Source organism: Alosa alosa, chromosome 7 (genome assembly GCF_017589495.1).
Source record: "Alosa alosa isolate M-15738 ecotype Scorff River chromosome 7, AALO_Geno_1.1, whole genome shotgun sequence".
In the NCBI taxonomy this organism is placed as follows: Eukaryota; Metazoa; Chordata; class Actinopteri; order Clupeiformes; family Clupeidae; genus Alosa; species Alosa alosa.
In genome coordinates, this window is record NC_063195.1 from 36371628 (window position 1) to 36386654 (window position 15027).

General features: G+C 39.0%; 1 protein-coding gene across 3 annotated transcripts in view; it reads right to left on the reverse strand.

Moving 5' to 3' along the window:
• LOC125297201 (son of sevenless homolog 1-like) overlaps positions 1-15027 on the reverse strand; it is a 49796-nt gene that overhangs the window by 19450 nt on the left and 15319 nt on the right. For 2 of the 3 annotated variants that reach the window (XM_048247386.1, XM_048247387.1), the window contains exons 2-10: positions 13446-13571; positions 12635-12766; positions 11377-11541; positions 11028-11237; positions 10776-10919; positions 7990-8100; positions 7079-7177; positions 4506-4633; positions 1032-1690 (exon numbers count right to left, since the gene is read on the reverse strand). In XM_048247386.1, the coding sequence (XP_048103343.1) occupies positions 1032-1690; positions 4506-4633; positions 7079-7177; positions 7990-8100; positions 10776-10919; positions 11028-11237; positions 11377-11541; positions 12635-12766; positions 13446-13571 (1774 nt within the window). The remainder of the gene's footprint in view (positions 1-1031; positions 1691-4505; positions 4634-7078; positions 7178-7989; positions 8101-10775; positions 10920-11027; positions 11238-11376; positions 11542-12634; positions 12767-13445; positions 13572-15027) is intronic. The other variant, XM_048247389.1, reaches the window with a different exon arrangement.

The window sequence follows — 15027 nt, forward strand, 5'->3', positions numbered from 1 at the left end:
AACGTTACCATATCTAGTTGCAACTCATCTTGTTGCGAATCTACCTAGATAAATACTGTAGGTGTGTCAAAACATAAACTTTTCTCTTTTGTCATTGCTTGTGTGTGATGCCAATGAAACACACTTTCGGACATGGAATAAATCATTCAATTTTGCCTGTTAACCGAGCTAGTTAGCTAACATTAGCACAATAAACTGAAAGTGAATGGGAATGGCTAGTGATGTTCGCTAGCTAGATGCTAAGGACTTTGGTTAAACTTGTACATTGTTGCAAACTAACCTAATAATAACATACATTCAGCAACGTTGTGGTAGTCTGCTAGTTCTAGCAAAACTATGGTAGGTGTCTCTGGGTAGAGCCTTTGAACAGGTGGCTGTGCACAAGAGCTTTGCTGAGACAGTGACAGATCACGAACAACGTTTTCAAAATTTTTCTCTTTATTTGTTTCGTTGGAAAATGCAATGCCAATGTCGGAATGTTAGGAAGACATGTAGGTTGTAGAAAATGCGTTCATAACTTACATCGCTGAATGTAGGGAAATTCAGCAGATGAATCCAAGAAAGTTTTTCTTTGCATGCCAAAAACGGCGCTGTATTTCACAAATGTCCCTAGCCGGCCACCGTTATTTTAACATGGCGCACGTAGATGGAGCGTTTATAAACGCTATGTATATGTAAATGCCGATTTCTAAGCCCATACTGTAGGTATGCTTCAAATTGGTGGTGGTGGTAATTAAACATGACTGAGGCCACATTTATGAATGGGAAATGTTAATATAGCTAACAAACAACTGAAAATGTTACACACTGTCCCTTTAATGAGTTTTGTGAAAATTGTGCTGCCTGTTTTTTGATAGACAAACCACACCGCACATGCTTCCTTGAGACTTGTACATAACAGTTTAGTGCAGTAAATGGAAGCTCTTGGTAACTCACCCCACCAAACAAATTAACACAAAAAAACAAGATGGAGAAAAAAAAATAATTGATTAAAACAAAGTACCGAATAACCTCCTGATACCCCCTCTTACCTGCATACATGTGGAAGGTGAGTCTTTCAATGAGTTTCAGCACTGTGCCAGCCTTGATGATGGGGATGCCCGACTTGGCCTGCACATTTTCCTCAAACACCAGATTCTCCTCTGAGTCTGGCTCAGCAAAGCGGTATACCTCAGCCCCAGGCAAGCGCATCTGCTCCTCCTTCTCCTCCTGCATCATTGCAGAGTCCAGCATGCGTTCCAATGTGGAACGATACTGCAGTGAGATTAGAGCCGCCATCCAGCCATTCTTCTCCTCAGCTGACTTAGCGGCGAAAACTACACTGTTGCCATCCTTCAAGATGATTTCAAAGGCGTGGCGGTACTCGCCCTCCTTGTCATCCTTGTCATTGATCTGCACCTTGCGCATGAAGAACTTCTCTTTGAGGCGATATTCAGCAGTGCTAGCACCTGGAAGCCGCGGCTGTCCATGGTTGGATTTACAGCAGATCATTAGGCCATCAAACAGGAAAATGTGACGCTCGTGTTTGGCACCCACCCGCGTCAAAGCTCCCTCCATGATGAACTCATTGCAGCACTGACCAATGTCTTTGCCTTCCCAGCCATCGATGTTCTTCTGGATTTCGTTCATTTTCTTGATGGCCAGGTGCTTGCCCTTCATCTGCTGGCTGTAGAAGCGGCAGGCCGATTCGCTACAATGGAAGGGATATAAAGCAAATATTAGTAAAAACCCAGAGAATGTGATATGTGAGTGATGGGTCATGTGGAAAGAATGACCTAATAATGTAGACATGGTGTGACGTTCTGTTTCCTAAAACATGTTCTAGGAGGAAGTTGTTTGGAGACAGGAGTACTTGAGAAGAGGACACCTATAACTCCTGTTAACAGTGATAACCCAGGGGAAGTTTACAGGTTTTAATTACAAATAAGAACGTGTGGACAAGATCATACAACCATAACCAAGCCAACACTGTAATCTACAGCTCCAAAACACTACTATGTGAGTTCAATTGATTAACAGTTGATTAACATGAAGATTAATTCTAATCTAACGGCTTGGGCACACTGCCTCCATTGCGTGTACGTTCTGACTGAATTGTGTTGCTACTGCAGCACGGTTGCGCGTGCGTGTGTGCGTGCTCACACCAGGAACGTTTCTGAAGTGACCCTGCTGCAGAACTGCTTCTATTTTTTTCTACATAGTCTGCCTTTGATTTAACTGGCCATCAATACACAATAAGCAACATTAATGAGCTGAAGTGAAGACCAGAAAGTTGACCAGTTACCATACAGCAATCATGTTTACCTTGTTCAGAGGGGAGAGAGAGCACTGGAAAACTACATTCCTTCACCTATGTTATTTTACCTTCAACATAATACAATTATAGCCAATCATCTTTATAGTATACATATATAGCCTCCACTTTCACCAAAAACACCAATATGACTATCTAGCTTCATGATACTGCTATAAAAGGCAACCTTTACAAGCAGTTGGAATTCATTGGTTGTTCAAATAAAAGATAAGATCACACCTGCCATGATTATATAATGATTACCATCAAAAGAAGAAGCTGGAATTCTGGTGTTGTTGATCTGAATATGTTTATATAAAAGAGACCAGTTTTAAATAGGAAAAAACCGGAAATCTTAGTCATTTTTAAGCGTGATGCTAGCGGGCGATATGCTAATGGTCTAATCCGATTCAATGATCTATCTGTATGCTAGGTTGGAGCTAACGGTGGTCTCGTCAGACTCAGAGAACGGCTGGATGGACTGGAGAAAGGTAAAAATAAATTGTTTAACTCAAGGGGAGGTGGAAAATGAGTGTAATTCCCCAAATGGTGGATTATCCCTTTAAGTCATTGTTCTAGCTTTTCCTCACTATTATTACTGCTATAACTGAAGCACAGAATCAACACATTTGCCTTTTACATGACACATAGGTGCCACTTCTTATCTGTAGACTACTCGCAATTTCGGCATGGTTGCTCTGACATGGGCGGTGAAATAAAAATCAACACACAAGCAACAGATGCAGTGTGTCCAAGCCGTGAGACAGGTAAGTATTGGGGACCTCTAGAGTCGGGAGAATCTTTTAGAGGAGAATCTGCTTGTGCTGTACAAGGACTTGAGGAAAGCAGGGAAGAAAATCAAATAAAAAAAAAAAAAATAAAGGGACTGTAATGCAGCAACCAGTACAGGCATCTCAAAAGGATGTCTGCTTTAAATCTGGCTGAGGGGGTTGCAAAAGAGCTTACTGTAGTTTCTGAGACGTGGCGAGGAGTGGTGAGGCAAACGTGTGCCTCGCCGTGAGGAGTACGGTGTCAGATGTGACAGAGAGCAGATGGAACGTAGATAACTCCTCTCATACCAGCACCTCAAAGTACAGCAAAATGAGCTGCATGGATGCCCCAGCAGACAACACTGTCACTCTGCGCTGCAAGCAAGGTGACACTGATCTCATCACAAGATTTACTCCTCATCTCAATAAAAACATCAGAAGCATGTCTCTGAAAATGTTTCAGGCTAAAAGGCACAAAATTACTTAACAAAACACTAGGGAATGGAGGTATAAAATCTAAAATTGCCATACAATCAAACGAACATCTTTAATTAATAAATAGATAAAATAATATCAATCAGCCTCCTATAACCTGACAAGGACACTCAAATTCAGGGTAATGCCTTGACACATTGGGTAATGCCTTGTTCTTTGTCTTTCACCCCCACCCACCCCTCTCAAAATCACACACACACACACACACACACACACACACACAAGGTAGGGAAGCTCAACCATTTTAAAGAAAGTCTTCTAATACACAAAACACTACATTTCCTGCAATGTGTATGCACACAATTGAAATTATTTAGGACACATACCAAAAAATGATCCATCCTTTCCCCATAAAAATATGTTAACTAGAGACCAGAAATGTAAAAAAAAATTACAGCTAAGCTGGAAACCCCAATAATGAAGATCATTTATGTCCTCAAGGTGGAAACTCTTCTTTCTTCCATGGAAGATGAATAAAAAGAATCCAACACACCAAATGATAGTGCCACAAACCGAATAAAAGACCAGAAATGCGAATATCCAGGCTTCACAGAATGAGATGAAGCTTTTACTCACAAGCTTCCACTTGCTTTTTTCCCAGAAAACAGAGAACAATAATGTTACCCACCCCTAACTCCACATCCCTACCATCCCTCCCTATCCTGACGCAATTTCCCAGGGTCAACAGTGGTGAAAGACCAACCCCTCCACTCACCCCCCTCCCTGCAACAAAGTCAAGTAACTATTTTAAGGACAAAAGGGAAACGAAGGACTTGTTTGATGCATATTGGATGAGAAAGGTTGAGTATGTGTTTGAGTGTGTATGATGAAATGTTTCACTGAATATGTCGGTGAAACAATGATTATCAATGCATTGCAAAGAGCATGCAATGGAGGAGAGTTTTTGGCAGTTATTCTTAAATAGAGACTCAGATTAAAGCTCCTACCTCAGCCTTCTTTTAGCGAGGCTTTTGGAACAGATCCTCTCCATGCTGCTCTGGAGATTCAGCAATGCAGTGATGGCCTGCTTCAGACACTCTTTATCCTCCTCATCCTCACTTTTCTCCTCCAGTTGCTAGGGAAAAATAAGTTGGTAAGAAAACTGGAAGTATACACAAGTATACACTCACAAAGACAAACATGCAGGCACACACACACACACACACAGGATCATGACGCTGTAAGGCTTTCCTCATGAGGGAGATTAGAAGTAAGTACAGAACAAGTGCTCCTTCTCCCGTCTTCATCCCTCAATTCATATCCCTTCCCCCTTTACAGAAATTAGAGACTCACAAAAACCGTGAATGTATACCCTAAAACACCATTTTATAAGCAGTTTAGAATCATGTTTGCTTCTCCAGTGCATTTTCTTTGGACACAGAATGAGTAGGGCAACAGAACAAGATGACAATCAAGGTTGTGTTATTTAGTAATTTCTATTGTGTTTATGACAAAAGACCTGCATCAACAATATATAATGCTAATTCCACATCTGATATCATTCAACTTTAAAAGCTTGTTCTTATAGTCCCTAAACTCAAAATGTCAATTTCAAACAAAATGTAGTAGAGGCAGTTTAAAGATTTACTCTTTTAGTTTCCCCTCCTTAAGAATTTTGTAAAGAGGCTTAGAGTGCTGAGTGCCAGATTTGTACTCATTAAAAGACTCTACAGGCACATGGTCTGGTCCTTGTGACTCCTCTGCAACATTCAGATTCGTATCATTGATTGAATAAGGTGGGAGGGAGGATGTGAGGTTGAGTTGTTGATCAGAGGTTTAAGTATGTAGTCATCTGTTTAACCTGCCATGGATGAGACTATGGCTGAGATACAACCAATAGCATCACTACAAACCTGCACAAGTAAAACTTGCGGACACAAATCTATTGCCATTGGGAGCAGACATGGGCAGATAGAACAAACATTTGCACCATGAAGTATAACATAATAGTTATAGCAGCAATAATAGTGAGGAAAAGCTAGAACAATGACTTAAAGGGATATTCCACCATTTGGGGAATTACACTCATTTTCCACCTCCCCTTGAGTTAAACAATTTATTTTTACCTTTCTCCAGTTCATCCAGCCGTTCTCTGAGTCTGACGATACCACTATTAGCTCCAGCCTAGCATAGATCATTGAATCGGATTAGACCATTAGCATCTCGCCCGCTAGCATCACGCTTAAAAATGACTAAGATTTCCGGTAATTAACGTGTAAATGTGATTAATTCCATGGTTAGCCTAAATAATTAAGCAATATAGCACGAGTGAGAGTGGGATTGGTCATGGATATTCCCACGGGTGTTGTTCGGCCGTAGCTACAAGGCCGGAGGCCGAGTGGCGCAGGCGACAACAGCCGTGGTAATATCCATGACCAATCCCACGATCCCGAGTGCTATATTGCTTTTATACAACAATTCTACCACAAACTAAATAATCTGAAAACACCCCATTATTGTTAAAAAAATGTTAATTTCGACATCGTTCTTACGCATCAAAAAATAGTTCCCTTTTCAATAGACAGCGTCTTGGTTGCTAGGTAACCAACATTCCAGATCCCTCGTTACTGGTCTTTGTGGTTTACGTGTCTTCTTGAAAGAAATGTTGAAAGTCGGGCTGAAATCACATTCATATCTAGCTTTGCTGCATGCATGTTACAAGGGCACTGGGCCATGTCATGTAAGGGTCTACAAGTCTCCTCCAAGTGACAATCATATTATAAACAATGCTGGCAATGCTGAGAACAATTAGCATCCTCGTTTATCTTACTTAGATTGAGTTGACTGTGTGGCTTAATCCACAGATGTGGTGAAGCACTGTTTCATTATGGTTTGCTAAGGAGTAGGCTAACCCATTGCTTAAAATAGTGGAGAGCTGGGATGAGAACATTGTGTCAAATCTTTGCATTGTATTGCAGAGTGATTTATTATTAGCTGTGCAAAGTCGGAGTTGAAATGTCCAGGGATATTCCAACTCATGGAACGTCTCTCGGCCAATCAGAAATAAATAAATAGTTCCATAGAACCCAATTGTTGTATAACTTGTGTTAGATCACAATCTAGCAAGGTTCCATGTCAAATCAGCCTACAAAATCGGCATTAGTCTTTTACCGTTAGTCTTATTACACTTTCTAACTTAAGAGACCAGTTTTAAATAGAGAAATTACCAGAAATCTTAGTCAATTTTAAGTGTGATGCTAGCGGGCAAGACGCTAATGGTCTAATCCGATTCAATGATCTATGCTAGGCTGGAGCTAAAAGTGGTATCGCCAGACTCCGAGAACGGCTGGATGAACTGGAGAAAGGTAAAAATCAATAGTTTAACTCAAGGGGAGGTGGAAAATGAGTGCAATTCCCCAAATGGTGGAATATCCCTTTAATGGATTTGTCTGGGTGAAAACAGAGTGGAGCAAGACATACTGTACGATGGATTAACTTAAAACTGCTCATAGGTCATGGGACTCTTGAATTTCTTAAGCATTGAGGTTTACAGGGGATGCTGATAGTGTTGACTTCTTACCTTTAAGATCTCAAAGTGATGGAGGCAATGGTACACAGGGGTTAGCAGCAAGCGAGGTAGGACGTACTGGACAGCTTCCTTAAAGCCTTCACAGATAGACTGCAGATGAACAGAGCAGACAGACAGAGAGACAGATAGACAGAGTGGTGCAATCACTTGTTGGGTTCCTCTGTGATAATCCCCCTTTCAGTACTGTAGGAACTTTTTGCAGTTCCAAGAACCCCTTTTTTCACGCATTTGGATAGCATGGATCAAAGAGTTCCTCTGACCGCAGTTCCTATATCTATTTGAGATCCTACTTTGGGGTACAGTAGGGTCTTTTCTCTGTACATAGGAACCATGACTGATGTGCATGCCAAGGCAGCAGAAGTGCCATATTTAAATCTCTTTAAAAAATAATTCAGCTTCTGTTTAAATCTTAAACATACATAAAAACCGCATTGAACAATGCTAATTCTGTTTTTTATGCTTCATGATAATGTTATCAGGTAGTAACTAAATAGCTATGCTGTCTGTTTCATAACTTTATGTTCATGTAATAATTGGGCTACTAATGTGTGTTAAGTTATCTCAGAGTTCCTACTGTGCAAATGCAAAATACAAAAGCCCTAGGAACTGTGTAGTTCTAGGGGCAGCCTCTCTAGTTAGTAGAACTGTTTTCTTAGAACTAGTGTGTCTGAATGCACCTTATACTAGAATACTCTAGCACCAGTTCACAGTGTGAACTTTGTTTAGAAAGAAACAATGTGACTAATAACGCAAGGTTCCTGCACACTTATTATAGGTAAATCACAATACGGATGCGAGTCATTTATTATGAATTATACATTCTCAGATTTTAGAACACACAATATTGGACAAATTAGAGTAAGCAGAATAGTCTTGTACTGCATCTGATTGTTGCTTCAAACCTGAAGGTAAAATGCAGCCCCAGGCTTAGAGAGCTGGCTCAGGAAGTGATCATGGAAGCCACTCCGCAGGATGTCCTGAGCAAAAGACTCGTAGGGGTCAAAAGCCAGCTCCTGGAAAAAACCCACACCCCGAATTAAAATGAGATTCCAACAACCAGTCCCTCACCCACTAGCAAAAAAGACATACATTTCCAACATGTGTGCAAAGGGCAACATCAGTGTAGTTATAATACAGTAGTTATAAAAAAAAAAGTAAATATATATATATATATATATATATATACACACATATATATATATATATATATATATATATATATATATATATATATATATATATATATATATATATATATATATATATATATATATATATATATATATATATATATATATATATATATATATATATATATATATACATACATACATACATACACACACACACACACACACATACATACACAGTATTGGCTTGTCGCGGCATACACATCATATATATTGTTACATCCCTGTCTGTTTGTCCTCTTTATGTCTGCATTACAGAGGTGGAGCCTAGCAGGCAAATGTGTGTAATCTACCCTAATTGAGCGGTTGCGATATAAAAGGGCTACCTGGCGGCTGCGCAAGGTTCCTCCTCTCCACCTTAGACCAAGTTGCACTTTCGTTTTGCTTTCTACACTAAACTGCATCCATGCAGAATTGCATTCAAATTTTGTTTCTTACCACACCCATCCTGACATTTTCTCTATTTTTGTGCTCAATTATTTACTTAAATAAATATGCTTTTGTTAAACGTGACCCTCGTGTGGTCTCCATCAATATTGCTAAACCAAACAAGCCTGGTTTGGTCATTTTATATATACACTGCAAAAAATTAAATCTAACTAAGTGTTCGTAATCAAAAAATCTATTTGGTATTGTTTTAAGTATGAAAAGACTTACCTAGCGCTCTCTCAAAAGATCATTTTGACTTAATTAACTTTGACTTATTTTAAAGATTCTTATCAAGACAAATTTACTTAACGCACTGGCAGAAAAATGTGCTTCTTTTCAGGATGAGATATCTTAAAATACATCAAACTTTTCGTAAAATAAGTCAAATGATTTCACGAGAAAGCACTAGGTAAGTCTCTATATACTGAAAACAATACAAACTAGTTTTTTTTTTATCTTGATATATATATATGGAAAAAAATTGAGACCACTGCAATTTTTTCTGATGTCATCTTATAGTTGCTAAGTGACATACGAATGAGTTGCCTATCATATTCAAATTTCCAGTGGTCTCCTAATTTTTAATATGACTGTCAATTTGAATGGGAGTATTGTGTGTAGATTGATGACAAAAAGAGTGAATTGAATCCATTTTAAGATGAGTTTGAAACATAACAACATGTGGAAAACTTGAAAGGGTCTGAAAACTTTCCAGTTGCACTGTGTGTGTGTGTGTGTGTGTGTGTGTGTGTGTGTGTGTGTGTGTGTGTGTATTGCAGACTGGCGACACCAAGAGGAAGTAATGTTGATGCAAGGTTAACGGTCCATGTGTGTCAATCATTGTACTTCTGTGCATGCATTGTTTATTGTGTAGGCCTATTAATGCAGTAACCGAACTATCAACATAGCCACCGTGCCAATAATATGGAAAGTGATCACTTTAAAGTATATTTAACTGTGTAGAGGCCAATATTAAAAATTGTTTTGCAGCACGGTCAGACAGGTTTTTACAGTGCAATCAAAGTATTTGATATTATTCCTATTATTTCACACACGCTCGGAGTTTGGGAGCTCTGGCTACTTATCTCAAGCCAGCTGTTAGAAATTTGGTTGTAACATGAAAACTTTTGATTGTAACATGAAATTTGACAAGCAAATCAGTAATGTGGTTAAAACAAGTTTTTTCCAGCTCTGTCTCCTGGCTAAAGTTAAGAACTTTCTTAACAGGCATGATTTAGAAAAGGCGATTCATGCTTTTATTAGTTCAAGACTCGATTACTGTAATGCCTTGTATGCTGGCTTGAGTCAAACGTCCATCTCACGTCTGCAACTTATGCAAAATGCTGCTGCCTGCTTTTTAACAAACACACCTAGACGCGAACATATTACTCCTGTTCTTTATACACTACATTGGCTCCCTGTGCGTTTTAGAATAGAGTTCAAGATTTTCTTGTTTGTTTTTAATGCCCTGGCCCCAGAATACTTATCTGAGATGTTGACCCTGCGTGAGCACAACCGGTCTTTGCGGTCTTCTAACCAATTGGTGTTAGAGGTCCCAATGTCCAGGTATAAACGGTGGGATGAGCAGGCTTTTGGCCCCGAAACTCTGGAATAAGCTACCCCCTGATATTCGGACAATAACGGGTCTTTTCAAGCCTAAACTAAAGACTCACTTGTTTAGAATGGCTTTTAATTGCTGTAGTGGTGTGACAATTCTAGTTATTTATTTAAGTCTACATGTCAATCTTTTTACTGCTTGATATGCTGTTTTTACCCTTAGCTTCTGATGTGAAGCACTCTGGGCACCTACTGGTTGTTGTAAAGTGCTATACAAATAAATGTTGATTGATTGATTGACAATAAATTATATCCCTGGAAAATGCTGTGTGCTAAAGTGAAGGCTAATGTGAGCTCCTTTAGCAAGAATAGTAAAACTGATTGTTTACATTTCTCTTTTTCTTTCACTTGCCTTCCATATTAAAATCACTGCCTTGATGAAATGTCCCTTTATGTCATTTTACTGATAACAATGATTTGAGATTTACTTAGGAGAATGGCAGTGCCATTACCTCAGCGAGGTCCTCAAAGCAGCTGCCCACCAGAGGGTGTGGGCTACCCTCATCGGTCATTTCAACTGTGTCCTCTATCAACCCCAACAGCTTCACAGTAACCTCATGGATATCCACAATACGACTGAAAATGTTCTCCACATCCTAAATGGCATAAAGTCAGGCAATGAGAGAAGCAAGGCATAAACTGAAGCTTAAAGATAAAAAACAGAAAATGCAGCTAACATCACATAGGTGAAAGCGACAGCTTACATGGAGTGAGAAAAGCATGGTGTTGGATGCGAAGGGCTCGCGGAACACCTTAATGATGAGATTGAGGTCACGAAGGTACTGACGAACTTCTGCCATGAAAGCTTTGACCAGGTCATAGTAAGTCTGCTCTTCGGATGATGACGGCTCTTCATCTATCAGGGGGAAGACACTAATGTCCTCTTCGTCTTGGTGGAACATATCCATCAGCACCTGTCAAGACAACGCAATCACAGACTGACCGAGGACTAACACTAAGAATAACCCAATTCTGAATATCCCATATATACTCGATGTGTATATGTACCAAAACCCCAAATGGCATGATGGTGATCCTTAAAAAACTTCCCACCTTGTCTGCACACATGGCCACAGTGATGTCCTGCTGGGAGATCTCATAGTGACGAATGTTGCGTACATAGTTCCCAGCTAGTTTCAGGATATCAGCAGAGATGTACTCAAGCACAGCTACGATGTACACAGACACCTGATGGTCTATTTTATAACCAAGTACCTCCTGTTGGGTTGAAGATGGCATTATGGGTTTAAGGAGATAAATGTTCATTACAAAATCCTTCACATTAGCTGGAAAAGATACACATAACCCTCCCCTTTCACTTTTCCCACAGCACTTTAGGAAAACAAACTGAGAACTGAATTTGGTCTTTGTAAACAGAGCGTTCTTCTTCAGTGTCTCCCCTACAAACAGGTCTCAGGCAGTTTTGGCTTCACCATATTTCCATGTTTTAGACTTTTTTCCCTCTGAATTCACATTATATAACAACTAACAGAAGATTCAACTGATTGACAAAAAATCTTGTCAATGTGATTTGGTATTTTTCAGAAATGCACAGTGAAATGTAACGTGAAAACACATAGTATGGTCTTTGTTATATGCTGGGTTTCAAATATTGCTGGCTTTCTATGATTCAAAATTGCTAATTGGTATAATTCAAAGATCCAATAACTGTATACCAAATATTAGATGTACCGCATAGCGGTACAAAATATGACCACCGCTCAGTCCTGCACACTCTCCGCAAAAATAAAATCACACATCAATTTGTCTCCATCCCCTACTCTTGCAACTCATGTGTATGTAAATGAGTGTGTGCATGTATGAGTTTGCTTTTGTGTGTGTATGTATACATATGTATGTATGTATGTATGTATGTATGTGTGTGGTTGTGTGTGTGTGTGTGTTTATGTGTGTGTGTCTGTTTGTGCGTGTGTATTTATGTGTATGTGTGTCACTGTGTTATAGCACCCCCTAATGACAACTTGAGGTGTGTCCATAGACCATATCCTGATAACTTCTATATAATTATGAAGATATTGGTGATGGAATCTGAATGATCTCAATATTCACTTATAAGCAGCATTTAGCATCTGATCATTGCCATTGATCCGACATAGATGACATAAAAAATGGCTGTGCACAAGGAAAAACTGGACCATTTCTGGTCTTGGAGTGTTCTAAATGAACAGTTGTGTGTTCATTTAGACATGCACCTGTTCAAATTAATCTAATTTGGTGTATGTTAATGTGCCACATAAGCAGTTGATACCCAGAGACAGAATCTGACAGATAATAAGTTATTAAGTAGTACCTTGAGTAAAGGGTGGATTTTATCCACTGGTAAGGCAAGAGGATTTCTCCTCTTCCTCTTCTCAATGGCAGCCTGGGCATCAGCAATAGCCCATTTATCTATGGGGTGGGGAAAACTCTTCTGTACACGTTCCTGAAAGGAAATAGGAACACAGAAAGTGAAAATATGACCAGATTTCTGTACAATTCACTTTCACAACAAATCGTTTTCATTTCAGGGGTGAATGATTTTCCATGATACTTAAGGAAACACCAGCACAAACACATCTACAGCTCTCTACTGAAGGGAAACCAGAATGTAAAAAGGAGAAACACTGGGTCAGTTCATTGTAGATGTGTAAACTATATATGAAGCTGCAAAGCACATGTATAGCTTCAAGAACGTAATTGTGATTACACCATATGCACAAGAAGGGAGGGAGAAAGGAGAGAGAAAGAAAGAAAGAAAGAAAGAAAGAAAGAAAGAAAGAAAGAAAGGAGAATGAAAAATATGGAGTGAGACAGAATGATGGTAAGGGATACATGGTAGAACAGCACTACCATGTTCAGTGGTTAAGCTTTGAACTTAAACCTCTGAATAAAGCACCTGCACATTTCATCAGACTCATCTGCTGGCATTAGAGAAAAGACAAAATACAATCTGAATATGTTAGACGAAAAAAATGAATATGAACGCAGGTCTGACGAAACTTCCTGTGTGCAATATAGATAGACAGTCAAAATAAATTATAAGCAGTTAATGTGTCCACTTCTCAAAAGCATGATGCATGAGGCTAGGCAATTGGAGCAATTGCTATAATAACTGCACTCACTGCCACATCCTGCACAGTGCGTGGCTGTGCCTGACAGAGCATGTTTAGAAGTAACAGGATCAACTCCTCAATGTACTGCAGAGCCTCCTCTTGGGATGACAGCTTAGGGTGTACCTGGCTCAGGACCTGAACACACAAAAAGCAACAGACATCACATTTATTTTCTGCAGACAATTAGGACATGGACATTTTTCTGTGTACAATTTTATACAGAAAAGCATGTTACCATTTAAGTTAATAAAAAAAATAACACTCCCAAGGTCACAGAAGAACTGCTAGCTTTCACAGCATGTTGGATGCTTACACAATATACTGCATACTTGTGGAAAAATGATACTGCAAACTCTCGATCCAATAGCTCCTGCCTGATCTCTTCAGCAATACTTACACAGAATACAAATACACAGAACAATAGTTACAGTGCAAGATGCAAAAAGACTTAGAAAGTGAAGTAAAGAAATGTGTGAGAGGGATGAATATAAGCAGAGAGATGATGAGTCACAGAAAACTTTTACGAGTTATTCTGTGTCAAATCAGACAAAATCCAGGAAAATGATTGCAGCACAGACTCTGATTTCCTCAAAGATTGTCTACACAATGTTTAGGTTCCATAATTAAAACCTGTAAAATATTTTTGTTCAATTCTATTGTTTTCATAGTCTTTTTGCCATTGCTTGTGAACACTCTCTAAAAGGCCTTATCTTCGAGGCCATGTTTGGACATCTTAAAAAGTATTATCCCTAGCCTGACTAGCCAAACTTTGTAGAATGGAAGACAAACATGTTCTCAGTACGATTCAATCATTAAAAGTTTGTACCACAGTCTCATTGGTTTTACAAAAGTCCCTAGTTTCAGAAAAAACATGCAAAAAAAGTGATATTGAGGGTCTCAAAACTCCTTTATTGTGACACACCTGCCATCAATCAGTATTTTCTCTAGAAATATAATCCTTTGTTAATGTCCCAAAGTGTGAAGTCAAAAAAAAGGCAATGACAATAATAAGGATAAAACAAGGTGTGTTTGTATTTTTGTGTCATTTTCATGCAACTGAAATGGTATGTGGGGTAGCTGGTAGGGCAATAAAAATCTATGTGGAAATAGCCAAGTATATGGACATTTAGTGTGTTAAGTACCAATATTGTACCAAGTCCCATTCTCAGAATGCATGTAGTTACAGGTGTTTTGGGAACATAACACCATTATAAAAGGAGCAAAATGCTATACTGTGTTTCACCTGAGGGGGCACTAAAATCTATTGTTTATTGTAAATGTTCATTTTGGTGTTCCCAAAACACCTGTAACTATATGCATTTATTCTGTGAATGGGACTTGGTACAATATTGGTACTTTACATGTTAAATATCCATATAAAAAACACGCCTTGTTTTATCCTTATTATCGTCACGGTCATTTGATGTGGAGACTTCAACTTGTTGGAGAACATTAATAAACTGATGTATTTGAAGAGGAAATGGTGACTGATACCAAATGAAAAAACAAAACTGTTTTTTTAATACCCTTAATATCACACTTAATGCACATTTTTCCAAAATCTAGGGCCCTTTAAAAAACCAGGAGACAT